This window comes from Pygocentrus nattereri, chromosome 12 (genome assembly GCF_015220715.1).
Source record: "Pygocentrus nattereri isolate fPygNat1 chromosome 12, fPygNat1.pri, whole genome shotgun sequence".
In the NCBI taxonomy this organism is placed as follows: domain Eukaryota; kingdom Metazoa; phylum Chordata; class Actinopteri; order Characiformes; family Serrasalmidae; genus Pygocentrus; species Pygocentrus nattereri.
In genome coordinates, this window is record NC_051222.1 from 22,603,319 (window position 1) to 22,623,896 (window position 20,578).

The 20,578-nt window shown below is 39.4% G+C and overlaps 1 protein-coding gene across 1 annotated transcript in view; it reads right to left on the reverse strand.

Annotated features, from left to right (window-relative positions):
- tubgcp3 (tubulin, gamma complex associated protein 3) overlaps positions 1-20,363 on the reverse strand; it is a 37,709-nt gene extending 17,346 nt beyond the window's left edge. Inside the window, exons 1-11 of the mRNA XM_017699054.2 lie at positions 20,130-20,363; positions 18,231-18,338; positions 17,884-17,951; positions 16,226-16,303; positions 14,568-14,785; positions 10,467-10,642; positions 8,524-8,636; positions 2,164-2,289; positions 1,873-1,941; positions 1,038-1,170; positions 42-208 (exon numbers count right to left, since the gene is read on the reverse strand). Of these exons, the coding sequence (XP_017554543.1) occupies positions 42-208; positions 1,038-1,170; positions 1,873-1,941; positions 2,164-2,289; positions 8,524-8,636; positions 10,467-10,642; positions 14,568-14,785; positions 16,226-16,303; positions 17,884-17,951; positions 18,231-18,338; positions 20,130-20,205 (1,332 nt within the window). The 5' untranslated portion in view covers positions 20,206-20,363. The remainder of the gene's footprint in view (positions 1-41; positions 209-1,037; positions 1,171-1,872; positions 1,942-2,163; positions 2,290-8,523; positions 8,637-10,466; positions 10,643-14,567; positions 14,786-16,225; positions 16,304-17,883; positions 17,952-18,230; positions 18,339-20,129) is intronic.
- Positions 20,364-20,578: the final 215 nt, after the last annotated feature.

Sequence of the window (20,578 nt, forward strand, 5' to 3'; positions counted from 1 at the left end):
GGAGGCAGAACAACAGAACAAAACTATCTGTGTGGTCTGACCTCATGGTACGTGTCCTCCAGTTCTCCATCATAGATCCAGCGGTACAGGAAGTTGAGGATGGGGTGCGACACCAGGCTCAGGATATGCTGAACCAGCGCCCTCATGTGGGGGTCACCGGTCTTACCATACGCATGAACTGCCGAAGCTAACTCCCCACCCTTACGCCCTGATAGAGAGAGGTAGAGATAAGAAAAGAAAGGAGAAGGAAATTAAAAAAGAAAATGGAAAGAAAAGAAAAAAAGAAAGAAAAGAAAGAGAGAAAGAAAGAAAGGAACAAGGGGTAACAACAACATGAGAAATAAAGAAAAAACCTTTGTGATGAGTACAATATTAATTCAAATAGCACAAAACACAACACAAGACTCCATTATCAAACACAGGACTGCTCACCAACCAACAGCACTGTGGTCTAAATGATCTAAAATATCTAATATAATATAGATCTGGGGAGTATCACAATATTTATCGTCATCATGATTAACTCCGTCACAATACGCTTTTCAGAGCATATCATGGATGTCATCAATATTTTCACAACTGCATGTTAGATTTAAAAAAAGGAGCATTATAAGTCTTGTTTTATTGGATTCTGTTCAGCAGTGTATGAACTGTTGAATACATGTGATTGGAGTTATTGTTTTTGAGCTATTTTTAAAATGTGGCACTATATTCTAACTTAACAGATATCAAAATCAATCAATCAATCAATCAATAAATGACATATCAAGTATTGGTTAAAAAAAAAAAAAAAAAAAAAAAAAACTCCTGGAGTATTGTGATATTCAATTTTGCCACATCACCCTCCTCTACAATTTTATCTAATAATCTTTCCAAGATACTAAAATTGATTTTAAAAAATTAACATAAATGATTATCAACATGAATGATGACGTTTGTTGAAGTAAAGAAAGTTAAGTGGCCCCTGCTAACTTTTATTCATGATCAACAACATTAGCATGTTTGAATGTGGTATTACTCCAAGAAACTGAACTGACCTTGGCAGTAGTCCACCAGAGCAGCAAGGGTCTTGAGCCGAATTTTAGGGTCGTATGTCCACACGAGCAGCCTTCTTAGGGTGAGATTGCTGTCCACTCCCACATTCACCCCTTGGTCATCTTCTACCTGTAGCTAAACACACTCCAAAATGTCAGTATCAGTATCAGTATAATGCGAGAGATACTGAAATGTACTACAATGGCTCACTGAAGGGCTGCATGGCAAAAAAAAAATATTCAAAATACTGTGATTATATTGATTAAAAAAAGTAGCGTCCTTATTAGATAATATAAAAAGTAGATTTCCCCCCCCCCCTTAATTATTAAACAAGAAATACAACAAAAGTTCTATGTGTCCTATGTGTGAAACTGTGTGAAATGAACAGTATAAACAGTGCCTGGCAGTAGTAATTTAATACAATAGCTCTGATGTGCAAAGCAGCAACAAAGTAGTACAATACGGTAATGTAGACACACAGTCTTTATAATAAACAACACAATAGATGAAGGTATTATTCCCTAAGAACTGAGGATGTTAACTACAGCAGCTGTTCATAGGTTGTAGCACAACGCTTAGCTGTGACAATGACGGGTCATATTTCTTGTCCAGTTTAGAGAATGTACTGTAAACAGTGTATGATACTGAACACCAGCATTAACAGCCCAGATAGTACTTAAACTCATGTGCGCACAGCACACAGTAAAAACGTGATAAGTTAGAGGCCTCGTTTGCATACTGCAGCCCACAGGAAATATTTCAAATTATAATGACTCAGTTGGTCCTTTTTTGCCTTGTTTGCTGCTGAAGAGGCTGTAAATAAGTCTATTGTGTTACCTGTGCATGCAGTACTGAGAGCAGCCTGTAATACTCCTTCAGCTCCTGGTGCAGAGATGCACAGAAACTCTGGGATGAGAGGAAAAACAAAAATGTCTCAAAACCTTGGAGCTAATAACACAGACGTCTAAACAGTCACAAATAATCATGTGAATGTAATTAGATATTTACATAATTACATGGTAACGTAATGAGATATTCACAACCCATTTACATTCAGCTTAACAATAACTTCAAGCAAATTCTCATGAAATGAAACTTATGAACACAAAAACATGACAGTACCCATACCTGTCCGACCAATCCGAAGGCTCGGTCCAGACTACGAGAGTCTGTGTACTTCCTGACTTTATTATGAAGCCATCCAAGCTCCGCCAGTCGGCTACTGGTGTCTCGCAAAGACTTGCACAACGGCACCTGCAGAGAAAGACATACTGATCACAAACTCGAGTCATATTTCATTAAAATGTAAACTATACACTTTCACCATCATATTAAATTACACACATACACCACAGACGTATACCATTAACATACACTTTTTATATATGTGTATGTTAATATAAGATGTGTGGAAAACTAAAACTAAAAGTATGTCTCCTGAAACAAATTGATGCTGCATTAAAGGCTAAGAGTGGCCTCAATAAATCCTTAAAAATGTGATGTGATTATTAATCGTTTTTCAGGCGTCTGTGCAGTTTCCTGTTAAATATATGTTGTCAGCTTTTTTCCTTGACACTAAAAAAATGAATCATTTGCACTTGGCCATTTTGAGTAGAAACTCAATAAAGATGGTCTGCTTTCGTACAGCACTGCACACCCACCATCATAGGATGAGATACACAACACATTCACTACCATAACGTCCTACATGTATTCACTAAATATTCCTCAGATAATTAATTGAAAATTCACATAGCAATTTTGGCTGAAATGTCCTTCCATAATGAGGTTGCAGCTCCTCAGGCATTATTGACTGTACAGTTTAAAACTTTAAAAACACACCTTTTATATCACTGAGTTTACCTTTGATCCTGTGTCACTTAAAATATGACCAATGCATGAGGAGAAAAATCAAATGATTATGTAATGACTGACTATAGTGATTCGGACGGCTGCCATCTGCTTTTTCTGTCCTTTATGTTTGTGCAAGTGTGTCTATGTATGTGTACGAGAGAAGAAAAAAAAGAGGAAACCGACCAGATAATTCTCCACATTTCTCTCTCAGGCCTCAGGCTATGGGCTGCAGCTGGTCTAAAAGAACAGATTTGGCGCATATAATAGACTGACTTTTCTTCTGCCCTTTACTGCTAATGCCACATTAGTTCTTTTCACTTCCAGAAGAGATTTTTCCCCTTAAATGTTTGGAAATCTTTTAACGTTAAAAATTCTCTTAAAAGGGCCATTTGGTCTTGCAGAGGCATTCAGCTGGAAAGATGCCTTTAGGGAGGGAATAGGGTTGTGTGTGTGCGTGTGAGAGAGAGTGAGAGAAAGAGAGAAAGAGAATTTAATTAGAGATGGTCAATTTCTCTCTCTCCAAGCTCTATTTTTCACCAATGAGAGAGCAAGCAAACCCACAGTTGCTACCACCAGTATAAAACAGTTACTGCAGAGGCTAAACCAGTTGTATTTGATGCTAATTGTGTGTTCGTATAAACATATACGCTTTCAAATTATTGTAAATTAAAATGTAATCGTCACAGTATTTTAGTTGAATCCAGTTGTACAAAATCTGGCTATGATGTTATTCATCATACAAACTAATTACGTGTGTACAACAGAAACATTACAGCAGCTGCCCTTCACATCATGCGAACATTCCATGTTGTTCAGACCAACAGGAATGATGGAAAATTAATTGTTTCTTGTTGCATTAATATAAAGTTTTTTCCTTCTCCAGTTACTGTCTAAATATATGGTTTCGTTCTGACAACGTCAATGTGTTGCTTCTCTACATTATTTCTATATTATTATATGTGTGTATATATATATATATATATATATATATATATATATATATATATATATATATATATATATATATATATATATATATATATATATATATTATTATAAACACACACATACATACATACATACATACATACATACACACACACACACACACCCCTAACTTCATAACTATTCATATACTTTACTGTAAAAATGACAAAACTCATTGAATGTTGAAGAAACCTGAAAATAGCCTCTAAATCAGGGCTGCCCAAGGTATTGTCTGCTGGCCAAAGCTAGACCTGAGCAAATTTGATTTGGTCAACAAACATATTGTATATTATATATGAAATGCCTATTCCTGATCATTAGTATGATCAGGATATAGTATATCCCGAATCAGGGAACCCATGGTTTAGGAAGGGTCCAGTGTGTATGATTAATAGGGCTGCAACTATGGAATATGTTGGGAATCAAGTATTCTGTCAATTTTTCATCAATTAATCGAGTAATCGGATAAATCACACTTTTGTGTTTTTAAACAACTATATTGATAGTGTGTTATGCAACATGAAAGGCCTCTTAAAATGAGCAAGCAACTGGCTGTTATTCCTCACAAAAGGTTTTTACTCAAACTCAACACTTTTACTAGATCAAAGCTTAAAACCTTTGGCTTTTTGGCTCCAGAACTAAGCCCATTTATTCAACCTTTCTGTGAAACTTTTATGATGTACATGAAAAAAAACTATGAAATACAGCTTCACAAACAGGTTAGCCTCTTTGTCCTTAGTTTTATCTGAAGAAAAAAGGAAAAAGGGTGTAGTGAATGTAGTCCTAAATTAATGTCCATCTGTTGCATTTATCGTTACTACCTTACGTATGGGGAAGTGTTTTGAGATGTAACCTATCAGATTGAGTGAGTGAGTGAGATGAGGAGAGATAAATTATAGTGCATTTGCTGTCTTGCTACTTATTATGCCTGGTCACTATCGATTCATAACACAAGCTACAAATAATTACAAATACTGTACATTCTACCAAGCGCTGGTGTTCATATCAGTTAGCAATCGTAAATATACGCTGTAGGGGCTCTGAGTCCACCTGGAGAAGTGCAGTTCACGTGAGGATGCTTTCGGTTCAGGTGCTGCAGCATTGATGAAGTACTATTCTGGTAGGCCAGGTTCGTTTTACAGTGTATACACTGCACTATGTTGTCCGCCTTGTGCAGCATAAAATGGTCCCACACTTTAGACATTTTCGCTTTTTACACACACCGCTATCTTTTTTTTCTCGATTGCCATGCAGAGCAAAATAAATTGCGCTGCTTTATAAATCTTTAAAAAGTGCGTCAGTTATAACAGTCCATATAAAGCAATGATATGGGAGGTGCGCAGTAGTCTACAAAGCGGGAGTGATACGATAACAGAGACATTTAAAATAGGTGGACTTTTGTGACATGAGTTAAATGAAGACTTGGGGCAACATTTTTGTAATCAAATTATTTGAGTTACTCGAATAATCTTTTCAGCCCTAATGATTCGCATTGGGTTCCTACTGGGAGTCCAATAAAAAAAATTAATTCAGCCAGCAGAACAAAGCTCCACGGTTAGAGTTGACCCTCATTATGACCCCTGTTTCAGGTTTCCATCGTATTGTGGTGACTAGGAGGGCAAGTAAACCAATATTTTTACTTTTTTTTTTTTATTTGGATGAGGTTACTTTAAGACAGAAGTGTCTCTAACCAACCTCTGAAGGCCATATGCAGTTGTAATAATCAAAGAAACATATACTTTCAAGAACAGTTTGCATTTGTTTCAGAATCGTTGACCATAACATTGAACCCTCACCATTGGTATAAAGGCAGATGGTGCATTAATGACGAACCAAAGAAACATACCCTTGAATAAAGTCACTTAAGGACAATACAGCTGACTGAAGATGTTTGGAGCCTAAAATCAATGCTGAAAGGATGGATTTAGAAGCAGAGAGTGGACCAAATCGGTTCCTGCTGTAGCACTGAGGATTGTCTCCAGAGAGCAGACAATGCACTTATAGGACAGCCTATTTTTAACCAGAAGCATTATGGGAGAGACAGGTGTGTGAGTGTTTTGCTCGTGTCTCTTCACACCTCTACTGAACTGCATCCTTGTGGAAACTGTTTACTGCTTAAGTACATTTATTTGCTTTATATATGCGTATAGAGGGTCATACACTGTCACTTGTTCATTCACTGTAGGGGACATGCACCACTGCACTGCCAACCACATAGTATTTATGCAATTTACTTATTTTTGAACTGCACATTATTTTATTATGTTTAGTATATTTGTATTTTAATATTAATCTTTACTTTCTATTTATGCATCTGTAAATACTGTATGACAACAGACTTTGCTCTTGTTCATTTTGCCCTTGTGTTTCTCTTTACTGTGCTTTACACTGCTGCAATAGAGGAATTTCTCCTCTAGGATTGCCACAGCAGCGCAAGATACAAGCAAATAAATGTAAAATGTTACTAATAGGCAGGATATCCTGCCTTCCGCCCGAAGACTGCTGGGATAGGCTCCAGCACCCCCCCCCGCGACCCTGACAGAGAAGCGGCTTGGAAAATGGATGGATGTTACTAATAATGAATGAAAGCTAATAGCTACCATAGCGCTACATGTTGACTGGGCCTACAAGCATTCAATTCATGCAAGTTTTCAACCTTCAAAGTTATGTGGCACAAAAAGTAATTTCATACTTCGAGATGTTTTCCAGATAAACAATATATATTTTTCCCTGACACGTAAAAAGTTGGAACTGACAAAGTAGTGCCATGTTTAAGATTACCATCAGAAACTATGAATTCACGGATTTCTACTTAACATTTCATTTTCTGCACTGCACCAAATTCAGTTAAACAAGACCAATTGCATTCTCTTTGATATCAAACATTCAGCTGAGAATTTTTATGTATGTAATATATTCATAAAAGCATATTGTGATGTCATGATGTAATTCATCATGATAAAAGTACATATTGCCTTACTGTCCAGCACCACACTCATTATGGTATAAAATGAATCTAAAAATATATTTTAAAATAGAGATTTTCTGTATAACTTTTATACAAACTGCTATTTTAATGATGCTTCAATCAGATCTTAAACTTTACCTATAAATGATCTGTACAGATAAAGTAACAGAAGTCCAGAAATATCCAGACTGTCCATCTAATTAGTGAATTCAGCTAACTTTGCTGATACAAGCATTTAATTGTGTACATATAGCTTTCATCTTCACAGAGAAGAATTACCAATGGAATGGGACACTCTGGAGCAGCTGCACATGAATCTAAGGTCAGCATGCCCAATGCCAAGCATTGGCTACAGGGGTATAAACCCCCTCCCCCAAGCCCTGTGCTGAGAAGCAGCGGAACTGCATCAACCAAATACCTTTGGGATGAGTTATAGAAGGGATGTACTGTTATGGGAGATGTAGGCCAGTGCTGATTAACCAACAGATTTCATGAACATATCTGCCCATAACATACTATTGCTGATATATAAACATTCATAAAACATAGAAACTGGGAGCAAATTCACTTGGAACAGCATTACAGAAAAACATTAGAATTAGAGGCTTTTTATAGCAGTAATCCAGCATCACCTAAAACAGGGGCATTTAATTAAAATTCATTAAGGTCCAGTTAAAGAAAATTCCCTCAAGTTAAAGTCTTGAACATCATAATGTTTAAACTGCATCATGATTCAGTGACATACTGTTTACTGAAGTAGCCTAGTAGGTATATCATCATGCTATGTAGTCAACAACTGAATGTCAAATAAAAGTACAATTCAGTAATATTTCAACAACATTTAGTCTTCTCTTTTTAGAAAAAGCCATGTAAAATAATCTGGCTCACTTTCTTTTCCGACTGCTTGGTTCTCGTCTCGTCCCTCCCCTGTGTGTGCCTCGCTCATTTGAGTCGCGGTGCTCATCGTAACGCACAGATCTGATTGACTGAGTAGCGTCACGTGTGATATTTACAATGCACGCGATTGGTCTGCGAGTCTCCGGCCACTAAAGCCGTGCAGTAAAAGCTAGAAAAGTTACACCAATTAAAACAGGACCACCCCATCAAAATGAAATAATTGTCCATAGTTTCAGTTATAGGTCCAGGTCCGAAAAGGACAGTGTCTGGGTCCGGACTTGGACCATGGTCTGCCTATTAGTGACCTCTGACCTAAACGTTCTGCTCTTCTGGGGTACAACAAATATATCAACAAATATCAGTGAAATCCAAGCATCTGTCAAATGCCGATATGTGTTTGCTTAAGAAAACATCTGCCGATATGGATATCAATATATAATCCTGTAACCTCTTGCATGACACCATCTGATACCATCATGTGGGAGGCATCCGTCCCTGACTTCACTAATGCTCTTGTGGCTGAAAGCAATTGCTCACAGCTATTTACCATTATCTAGTGTAAAGCCTTCCCTGATGTGTAGAGGCTGCAGTAAAAGACAAACAAACCCTGATTAATACCCTTCATTTCAGAAGAAATGTTAGCTAAGCAGGTGTCTACAAACTTCTGGACATATACTATACATTGTATAGATACTGTACAGTGTTGTGAGATTATCACAATCATGCTAACACAACAGCATGAAAAAGGAGGGGTGGGTGGTGACCGGTGATGATGAATTCACCTTCGAGTCGATTTTGTAGCAGTTCTCTGGAGCGCACATCTTAATGAATTTGCCGTCAATCCCCTGGAAGACGTATAGGATGTCTCGCACTAGAGCAGCCTCACTGATTTCAGCTGAGAGTGAAAGAGAGAGACACAAGTTATAAAGCTGCAAAGGTCATGCTCATATATCTGTCCTGTTTGAGTCTGGGAAGAATGATGCCCTGGGGCTGACTGGATTTCAAACCTTTCCACCATGTCCATCAGAAAGACATGATGAGGTATCGAAGGCAGTTGAGTCTAAAACTCACTGTTCCTCCACACTCAGGCATACATTAAAGCTGTCTCTGACTACAGTTGAGCACTGAGTATTCAGTTTGAAGCACCACTGGTCTTAAAAGGTATTTCCAAAAGACAGAAACCTGATTGGTTACTCTGCCCATGTAACCACTTTGATAGAGGAGGAAGAAAAGTTAAATGCATCAACTAAAGGCTGCACAACGTATCATTTGTTAATCAAGTGGAACCTCAATTGTGACATGAACAAAGTAACAGAGATGGCATAATGGTTAAATTTGTTTAGTGTAATCAATAGATGTCAATTTTAGAAATAATTGTTATTAGCAACTAAGACCTCTTAACTGTTTGAGGTGCCAGTATTTGAATACTGTAATCACTATTTGTACTCATTCTGCTTCATCACAATACGACACAGAAAATATAGAGACTAGCAATTCAATGAAACAGCATTTTCTTGTTTTACCAAGACTGTAAAATGTTAGTTTTGCTTGTGTTGGTGAGTAAATGGACAATCGACTGTGCCTCTCTGAAACACAAACTCTTCCAATGTGAGCGCATTGCCAAGGACCTGTTTGGTTAGCACATGATTGGAAAGGCTGATGTAGTGTGGCTTTAACACCATCTAAACTAACTACTTTAGCTGATGTTAGCTAGGCCAAGTAGATAGTATTCCCAAAATCTGGAAAAAGCGCACCCTGCCATGTTTTTGACATTCCTTCAGCACAATGTTTACGGGCGGTCATTGCCTGCTATGGCTTAAGTTAGTCTGACAGAAGGTGTTGATCCATACAAAACTGATAAACCACCTTTGAGTCCTGATCATGCATTACTGCCCACAATATATAACATATCCAGACCTTTATAACTACTGTGTAAATAGTATATCAGCCTACACCTCGCAGTTGATAAATGCATGCAAATCACTAGAATCATTCATTTCGTCTGTGGAAGGATCAGCGATATTCTGTCTTTGACTACACCATCAAATGCTGTCGCGCAGAAGTGAGTAACCACTACATATCTATGTTTAATGGGTTAATGTTCTGCTGTTAATTACGTTCACTGTTTTGCTAAATCGTGAGGTAAAATTAGAGAGTTGACCCTTAAAACTGTGACAAACTTTTGTATGTTATGGGGAGTTGCTCAAGTTTTCTCTGTTTATTCTGAATATCCAAAAATCTCTCTTTTGCTGGCTCAGCTCTTCAGCCCCCCATGACGTCAGACAGCCAGGATGCTATAAAAGCTTACAGCTTTTTTGACAACTAACATGTTGGTACCGCAGGAGATAAACACATACAAATCACTAGGATCAGTTATTCCATCTGTAGAATGGTCAGTGATATTCTGACCACTGAGAAAAGACCTTGTTTAAGACAACAGGCCCTCAGCATCCTGTACTGTTCCATTTAGCAGTAGTTTACCTCGCATCTGAAGAGGCAGCCTCCGTTACTCATACAGCAGAAATCTAATTTTCCTTTGATTTTTAAAATAATACATGTTTTCATATGTATTGTTCTGCTTGCTGCTACACCGACATGCTGCTGCATCGCAACCATGTGTTAAGGTTTCTTCCTTGCTCGTGGGTAACCTGATATCTGCTCATTCACTTTACCTCATTTCACCTTACTACAACCATAGCCAGGTTGCTATGATGAGCTGACTCACCACTGCCATCACCGTCCCGTCTCTGCCTATGAAGGGGTCTGGCTGGTGGGCCGGAAGCAGGGCCTACAGGTGGCCGTGAGGTAGGAGGAGCTGCTCCCGACGGAGAGCCAGAGATTGGGAGAGCCCAGGCCAGACGAGAGCCTCTTGCAGGATCAGTTACAGGCTGAGCACCAGAGCTAAAACACACACTTACTGACATCAGATCACATGCACTAAGAAACGAGTTATTGTTTTCTTACTAAACAAGTGCATCACAACTGTACACTGTAACCACTGCACACTTCATTTAAGCTTAAACCTCCTAAACAGTATCTTCAACACACAAAAGCAGTCAAAAGTCTGGACACACATATGGCGTTTCCATATGTTTATTATTTTTCATTTTAGATTAGACCCTTGTCACACTTCCAAATTCAAATGCAAAGGAAGTCTTCATAGTAAGAAAAAACATTACAGCAACAGTGGTGTTTATGAACGAGAAAGTCCTCCTTTAAAATATATCTGATGTAGAGGACTTGCTTATTTTTACATCCTCATTAAGGTACTTATCTATTCTTATATATAAATAAACAGACTCCTTTCATACAACATTGAAACGCGCTGTGTGAACTACTACTTTAAACAACAGACACAAACACAACCATGTTAAACAAAGTTCTCAGAAAAGAGTTAAAAAGGTGAACTTGTTTTCATTACAGGAGCCACTTAAACCAAAAAGGGCTTTTTTCCTTCATTTGAATGCCGAGCAAGAGACACAAACTCATTTCTACTGAACAAAGACACCTGACCTGCGTGGGCCTCATTCGTCAATTCTAGTTTGCTCTTTCATTTCAAAATATCTTTAAAGAAAACCTGATTTTGAAAAGCTATTTGATTCTTCTCGTTAGAAAATGCTGTGCTTATTTGTTTATACTGCCGCACTTGTCTCACTAACCCTCCAAAGCGAAAGATGCGAAGCATTACCACAGTCACAGGCACTTTGATGATGTTGCCTTAAGGTGTCTATTCCTGAGGACTGACTGATTTGGATTGACATAAAAGTTGCACGAATTTTGCTCCGCAAGAATAATAAAAGAAAATGTCAGATTCAGTGTATTTGTTGCTCACACCTGCACGCAAAACAAATCTAAGCCATTTACGTAGAGAAAGATGGGATGTGGGCCACTTCTACCTGCAGCGTGAACAGGGCCTAACACTACGAGAAACATACGTTCAATCAGATGTCATCAAACTAAGGTGTTCTTTGGCGGTTCCTCACTAAGCAAATGGGGGGTGCACTTATCCAGCATTAAACAATGTGTGGTAATACATCTTCGTGACATTATATAAGCTCAATTACAAAAGGACTGAGAATTTAAGTCACTGTTCTTGAGTTATTGAGACAATTAGAGTAACTGTGTTTAAGGAAGAACTACTTTCAGAAAGATTTCGAAAACATAAAAACACATTCCAAACGCCTCTCTCCTCTAAAACAATGTTATTATGATTCCATTACCAAAGCTCAGGAGAACACGCTAATTACCTTTTAATGGTCCATTTTAAACAGTGAGAAATAACAATGAAGAGCGAAACTGAAATTCCAATGGCACAGTGATGCTTAAGCCCTGACAGATTTACCATTTACAGAATTCAGTCATCAATTAGGCCCAGGCCTTGAGAACATACAGCTGTGCTTTAAATAGCCAAAGTGCTCACGATTAATGGCAAAGGTGTTAAAAATTCAGTGATTACGGCGCAATTAAAAGTGCTGTTACAAATACGTCAGACACAACACAGACAAGTCAGGGACAGGAAACCATACCAGAAGTCCATACCAAGAAGAAGCCAGAACAGTACAGGGTTTGCAGTTTTCTGACATAGTTTAACTGACATAGGAGGTGGTGCACTGTTCTACCGTGCTACGCTGTTGCACTAACGTGATCTGCATGGAAGATTCAACAGACGAAAACCTGTCCTGCAAACTCATCAGAAAAGGCAATGTCTAGGGTATACAAAAAAAAAAAATAATACACTGAACAAAATTTGTGCTTTTAACTGAAAAGCTTTTACTGAGACATTGCAAATAAACAAATAAATAAATAAAACGAGTTGTTAAACAGAACCTCCACACTAGTGTCTGACAAGACCACCATTTGCTTGTAACAACAGTGTGACATTTCTAGGAAAATTCCAGATATTTTTTTTTTTGGTAATCAGACTATTACAAAATGGGAGCAAAACCATAAATGTTGTATTTATACTTTTGTTCAGTATAGATGAGCCAGATGCATTCTGGAACAAGTGCTGGCCACAGCACTCCTGGCCACAATCAGCAAAGGTATGTTTGGAGGAAAAATAGGAGCAACATTTGATGAAGAAAGAAAAAAAAACCTTGACAACTGTTAAGCACAGGGGTAGATCAATTATACTTTGAGTCTGTGTGGCAGCAAAGTGGCACAGGAAACACTGCACAGGTATAACGAAGATGGATTCCTTTAAATATTAGCAAATTCAGGATGTAAAGATTTATGCAGGGAGTCAAGAAACTGAAAAAGGGCTGCCTTCTACAACAGCATAATTATTCAATCATACCTCAATGTCAACCATGAACCACTTCAAGAAACTCAACCTGAAGATTTTGGAATGGCCCTCACAGTCCTCTGACTAACGCTGTTGAAAATCTGTGGGTAGATCCTAAACATGCTGTGCATGCAAAAAAAATCCTTTGAATAGCACAGAACCAGCTGCATTCTAAAAAATTCCTAAAACCAAAACAGAAAGACTAGCTGGCTACAAGGAACGTTTGCAAGCAGTGATATCTGCCAAAGAGGGTGTTACTATGTTGTGACTTAGTAGGGAGAGTTAGTATAACACACTATTTTATCTATTACATTTTTTTTTTAAATGTTAGTCTAACAAGAGGGAAACGAGAATTAACATGTAGAGAAGTTTGTTACTTATTTTAACAACATACGCAATTTGGCCATGGGTGCCCAAATTTTGCATAGAACTGTACATCCATCTTTCGACTGCTGTACAACGTATCAGGCATATAATATACAGAGAAGCAATAAAATGCACACCATTTATGCCCAACTATGCATCTGGCAAGCTTTAGCGTTCCTTCCTTCCAGTTTCAGTTCACTGCCAGAAGAGGGAAGGTTTGAGCCCATGGTTTAAACGGCTATCTTTTAGCTTGCTTCACCAATCCACAAACGTCTAACATATGTCAGAAACCTGCCTTTAGCCATGTCGCATGAAAACATTAAGTGGTCCCTAAAGTGTTTAATCATATTACGATTCAACAAAATCCATATTGTGAGCCCCTGCAAGCCATTTGCATGCTCGAGTCTTCATACATGCTTCATTTAATCTACAGGTCCAGCCCTCACTCTCAGTAAGGCAGGGCTGTAGTAGAGAAACTATTTCTTTTGATAAATGAGAAGAAACCCTCATTAACTTCCATGTCGTCCTTGTAGAAAACCTTGTATCTCTAAAATGGTAACTTCACAGGAGAAGGGAAAAACCTACCTTACTTTTAATGTAAGTCAATGGAACCAGACATTTTCCCAGGTCATTTTGGGCCATTTCATTTAGTCCACTGATGATGAAATTCACATACAATGTAAAGAGCAATAGGAATTTTCAAATTATGTCAAAAACTGAAAAATGGAGATATGGAGATACAAGGTTTTCTTCCGACAACAGTGATATACATTACATTCATATTTAGGTTTCTGACTGTGAAGACCTATAAGCGCTACATTTCACCTAAAAAGGCTAACTGTTGTTTCGAATGACTGCAAGATGAGTAAAGGCTGGTAGCAAGGAGTTAGTTTTCATTCACTGTTAGCCAATCAGAATTTAGCTTTTTAAAAGAAGTTTGGTAAATCAAATAAACAAAATGGATTAAAATAAGCACACTTGTCTGAGGTTTTCTTCTTTAGTTTTGTACTAGAGCCACAAAGCTAATAAAGCTAACAAAAAACAGAAGCTTATATTAACCAATTAGCATTGTGCAAACTGCTTGCCTAAATCATCACATACTTGCTGCAAACCACAAGGCTGCTCAGTAATGTCAATAGTTGCTACTACTAGCTTCATGTTAAATGTTTGGCTCACCCAGTAAGAAGGGACTGAGGGCTCGGGCCTGGTCCATTGACAGGATATACCCCCAAGCTGCTGATGCCGCTGGTGCCCATGCTAGAGGCGTTGTGGGCGGCCAGCACCGAGCGCTCGGGGTAGCTAAGAGACAGGCTCTGTGGCCGAGCATAGTAGAATGGCGTGGAGTGAGCATCACATGGCAAAGCCTGGGCAAAGACAGCGCCATAGCTACCCACCTGTGGAGAGGAAAAAAAAGGGAGTTTACTATAGACGCTATGAAATGTAAATGACTGCATACAAAGCCCTTAACCAACTGAATTTGGTCTACATTTATGAATTAGATTTATAGTAGTGAAGTTTGTCCCAAAAGGCATGATACAGTCAAGTATCATGAAACTGCATGATAACTGCAGGAAACTGCACTGCCATTGAGCGGAAAGCTCTGCAGAGGGTGGTGCGGACAAGCCCAGCATATCACCGGGGTCCAACTTCCAAACCTTTTGGATTTATACATCAGCTGCTGCCTGAGGAAGACCAGGAGGATTCTAAAGGACTCCACCCACCCAAGCCACTGTTCTCAGAGCTGCCGAGCGGGAGGAGGTACAGAAGCATAAGTCCAGAACCAGCCGGTTCTGAGACGGTTTCTTCCCCCGGGCCATCAGGCTGCTAAACAGCCAGTAGTGCTGGTGTATCGGTCTACAGGCCTGTCACTGCACCTATGAGTCATCATGTCCATGGACAGTCTACACCTCATCCACATCTTATCAGACTCATTCTGACCCTCTGCACCTTCAATCTAGCAAATCTGTACTTACACATATAGATTAGCATCTTGTACAATCTGGAAGATTTCTATATCAGTATATATTCTATCCTCTGTGTTTCTGCGTCTCATTTATTATCTACCTCAAACTAACTGCACATATGGAACAACAGTACATTTCATAACTTACTGTAAAACTACATGGGAATAGTGCAATACTAGTATATATCATGTTTGTGTGTATATTCAGTGTGTGTGTGTATTTATTTATTTTTATTATTATTTATGATATTTGCATGTTTTTGCAGAAGATCAGCTGTGGCGACCCCTAAAGGGAGCAGCCGAAAGAAGAAGAAGAAGCATGTTTTTTGTATTTAAATTCTATAAGGGACCTACGCACCTAAGATTTTCACTCACTTTCCACCTGTGTAAATGTGATGTGACAATGAACGTGATTTGATTGAAGTTATTATGGTTAACCATTCAACATGCCAGTATTTGAATACTGAAATCACGATTCAGGTACTAGTTCCACTTCATCACAGGAGGATGGAGGCCTTGTGCAAGACAACACTGTTATGAAACAGGAAAACTACTGTCTTAACACAATACTGTCCTGTTTGTTGCAAGGTTTTTGTGCAACTGTTTTTAAGCCTATTAACACCAGTGATATGATCTAACAGAGTAAGCCTCCAGCTCTATGTGAATATCAGCCAAAGTACCTTTACTTGCCTTTCCTGTGGTCAACTAGATATCCATTCATTAAGTCTTTATTATTGAAAATCTAAACTAGGTGGAATACATACATCTCTACTCACTACATCTTCAAACTGTCATACTTCTGGACATGCCTGCACAATCAAAATATAATATGCTAAAACAAATAAACAGAAAATTAAATTAGTGTAGATACCCGGCTGGACGGTTTCCTGGGGTCCTCACAAAGGCTGAGCAGTAGATATAAGATTGACCACCTGTGTTTCAGCACCCCCTGCTCGTAAGAAATACCAGACAAAGCAAAAATAATTTAGTTTCAGAACTGCTTGGCCAAAGAAGCACAAATCTGCATGCAAATTACTAAAAGATCCAAATATAGTGACAGCTGGAGGATGCAAACTCATAACTGATAAACGTATTACTTTATTGATTTATTACACACTCGCCTGTATAAACTAGTAGTGGAGATGGGCAATATGATGCTTGAAAAAGCTTCACAGTATATAATAAGCACCATACTATTTCATATTTTTCAGGACTTGAGAAGTTGAAACAGACAAAAGGCAACAATGCAAAAGTCACACACAAAAAATCCTATCAAAAACGAGTATGAGTATTATAAAACGTATTGTGAAACAGCATCATGTCGTCGTATTGCCCACATCTACTAGGCGGCTGTTACACATACACTATATTGCCAAATGTATTCGCATGTCCGCCTTCACACGCATATGAATTGAGTGACATCCCATTCTTAATCCATAGGGTTTAATGTGATCTCGGCCCACCCTTTGTGGCTATAACACCTTCAACTCTTCTGGGAAGGCTTTCCACAAGGGTTAGGAGTGTGTTTATGGGAATTTTTGACTGCTCTTCCAGAAGCGCATTTGTGAGATCAGACACTGATGCTGGACGAGAAGGTCTGGCTCACAGTCTCTGCTGTAAATCATCCCAAAGGTGTTCTGTAGGGTTAAGGTCAGGACTCTGTGCAGGCCAGTCAAGTTCTTCCACACCAAACTCGCTCATCCATGTCTTTATGGACCTTGCTTTGTGCACTGGTGCGCAGTCATGTTGGAACAGGAAGAGGCCGTCCCCAAACTGTTCCCACAAAGTTGAGAGCATAAAATTGTCCAATCTCTCGGTCTGCCTTAGCATTAAGAGTTCCTTTCACTGGAACTAAGGGGCCAAGCCCAACTCCTGAAAAACAACCCCACACCATAATCCCCCCTGCACCAAACTTTATACTTGGCATAAAGCAGTCAGACAAGTACTATTCTCCTGGCAACTACCAAACCCAGACTCGTCAATCGGACTGTCAGATGGAGAAGTGGGATTCGTCACTCCAGAGACCACGTCTCCACTGCTCTAGTGTCCAGTGGTGGTGCTTCACACCACTGCATTCGATGCTTTGCATTGCGCTTGGTGATGTAAGGCTTGGATGCAGCTGCTCAGCCTTGGAAACCCATTCCATGAAGCTCTCTACACTGTTCTTGAGCTAATCTGAAGGCCACATGAAATTAGGAGGTCTGTAGTAATTGACTCTGCTGAAAGTTGGCAACCTCTGCACACTATGCACCTCAGCATCTGCTGACCGTGGAATATTTAGTAGCGAGGTCATTTCACGACTGGACTTGTTGCGCAGGTGACATCCCACCCATTCTTTCACAAATGTGTGTAGAAGCAGTCTGCAGGCCTAGGTGCTTGGTTTTATACACCTGTGGCCATGGAAGTGATTGGAACACCTGAATTCAATGATTTGGATGGGTGACTGAATACTTTTGGCAATATGGTGTATATAGTACTATCTATCTAAATAGTTGTTAGATCTGATGCGCTTATCAATCTGATACTGACCTGGGTCTGGAGCTTTCGGTGGAGCTCTGAAAAGAGAGCTGCATCTGCCTCTCTCCTCTGCTTTAACACTACAGGAGGGTAAAAAAGCAAGCAGAACTCAGTCATAAGTGCATTTTTGAGTAACCTCCAGCCATATTAATCATATAATCTATGATTAGATGTAGACAATTCCCTCTTTAACTGTTCTCAATAATCTAGGCGCCCTTTAGCTTTGACATTTCTGGCTGAGATATTAGGCTACAAATGTCAGAAGACAGACATAATGCTTAGAGTTTTCCAGTGGCGCCATTGTGTTAGAAATGCCTTTGCCAGATAAACACTCATTCACTGTTCATTATGGCACTCACACTCTTTTTTGATCTTTTCAGAGACCAGGAACTCGTCCCGTTCGATGGTGGGGGCGTAATTGCTCCCAATGACCCGCACAGCATACTGAAACTGGTGTGCCACATCAGCTGGAAAAAAGAAGGTCAGTGAATTCAGCAATGCAAGTGTCATACGTCCTAATAGGGCCTTTGCTTGATTTTCACTATTTCCTGCATACAGGGTGGAAAAAACAGGCAGAAAGCTAGACGCCACATCCAATGAGCAGACACAGTTAATGTAATCAATACTGCACCTCATAATGTCGGATTAGGGTCCATATAGAGAGACTATATTTATCTAACAGCCATTTATCTAATCGTTTTTTACCACATTTTCGGGGGGGTCATATTACTGAAGGCCATGAGAGCTTTCAGAGCAAAAGTCTCTTCATAAGTCAATTTAGTTCTGACATACAATCGCTTATATGACAACTTTCTGGATGGTGACTGATGGTAGCATAACCATGGAGCTACAATCCTATTGAACCAGCTTAGAGGCCTGCCAGTGTACAATATGTTAGGGCTGGGCAATATGACTTCTGTTTATCTAAAGTAATAAATTATGTAACAGTACAATACAATAAGCTTTTCTGAACATACTGTGTCTATAGACAGTACAATGTAGAACAAAATTAGTCCTGTTTAACTGCATTCAGTGCAACAGAGCATGCTAAATATTGATTTAAAAACACTGTGTTGAGTTTTTTTTTTTTTTTTTTATGTAGCACTACTGTTCCAACTAAGTGGATATTGTGACATACTATGAACATTTCTTGATGTATCTCAATATCACATTTTTGCTATATTGCCCACCTGTACTTTATATACCCAGATTTATGTAGAGACCTGCTCAGACAATGCTTCTTTACAAATCGAGAATATTAACAGACAGACCTTCTAACTGTTTGATGGAGTAACAGTCTGTACTCTTCTGGGAAGGCTTTACACTACATATTGGAGCACTGCTGTGAGGACTGGATTAAATTCAGCCGCAAGAGCATTAGAGAGGTCAGGTACTGATGTTGGATTATCAAGAAAGCAAACTCTACTTCAACTCGTCCCAAAGGTATTCAGTGTTGGGTGGAGCTCCATCACTCCAGACAACACAGTTCCACAGCCCAATGCTGGGGGCATTAGAGCCCTTCAGCCGATGCTTGGCACTGGACATTCTGACTTTAGGCTCATGTGTGGCTGCTCCAGTGTCAAATTCTAATGGCAATGCTTATTTATGGAGATAAAGCGCAAGGAAACCCCTGTGTCAGTGATGGGTATAAGAGCTGTAGATACTTTAAAACATATAACGTTAGTGTATTAACCATCCCGCTGTTGACAGAAACATACGGCTGATTTGCCTTTGCCAGGTCACCTGGACAACTACACCATTTCAGGATCAACACAGGCTGCATCACCGCTTTAAAAGCAGCGCATCTCTAAATGACAACGTCGACTCGCCATGTCACTGCATGGCCATCCTTACCTCATTTCAGATTCAGCCCTGCTATCTGAGCTAACTAGCTTTGACCAGATATCGGTGTACTAGCTGACCAGCGAGCAGCTAGGCGAGTCATGGTCAGCTATGCTTTTAAATTGAGCTCAGGTCCGTCTACATTTCCTCTAATCATGACAACAGCTGTGTAAAGTGGACGCAGTCCCGCTGTTAATGTGACGTGAACGAGCGAAATGAAAAGGAAGCTCACTTGTCAGCGCTGTTCATATCACTGTAGATGGTCATCATAAAGCAAGACAGTAAATTGCCAGCTAAATCGTTCAGAGTTGTATTAAATAAGCCACGCATCCGTACACATGGAACAGGAATGTGGAGACAGACAGCTGTGATGTGGTAAATGTTGGCTAGTTATCGTTAGCTTAGCTCCTCCGTACCTTCGCTCTTGCCGGTGATCCTGCAGCACAGGCTCTGCAGAAGCACATTGGGCGATTTCTGATCCAGGGCTGCCATCGGGTCCCTTCTCTAGATGTCAAAAAAGGAGGTCTTGGGGGTCTGGCTCACGCCTGTCCGCTCTCGTTACTCCTCCATCGGCTCGCCATTTTAACAGAACCCGCCGAAAAAGGCGGCCGCTGCTGCTAACGGAGCGGGAAAAAAACACGGCGGAGTGAAAATACGGCCCACTGAGAAACGAGAACACACGAAGGGTTCCTAGCCTTTCGTTCCCACCTGTAAAACGACAAGCAACGCAGCGCGGGAATAAAAAAAAATAGACAGCGCCAAAGTAGAAACTAAATGCCATGTTTTAAACAACATATGAACAATTTATATAATATGATGTATATTTTTTTTGTTCACGGTGGATAAAGTCGTGCTCGTGAAATAA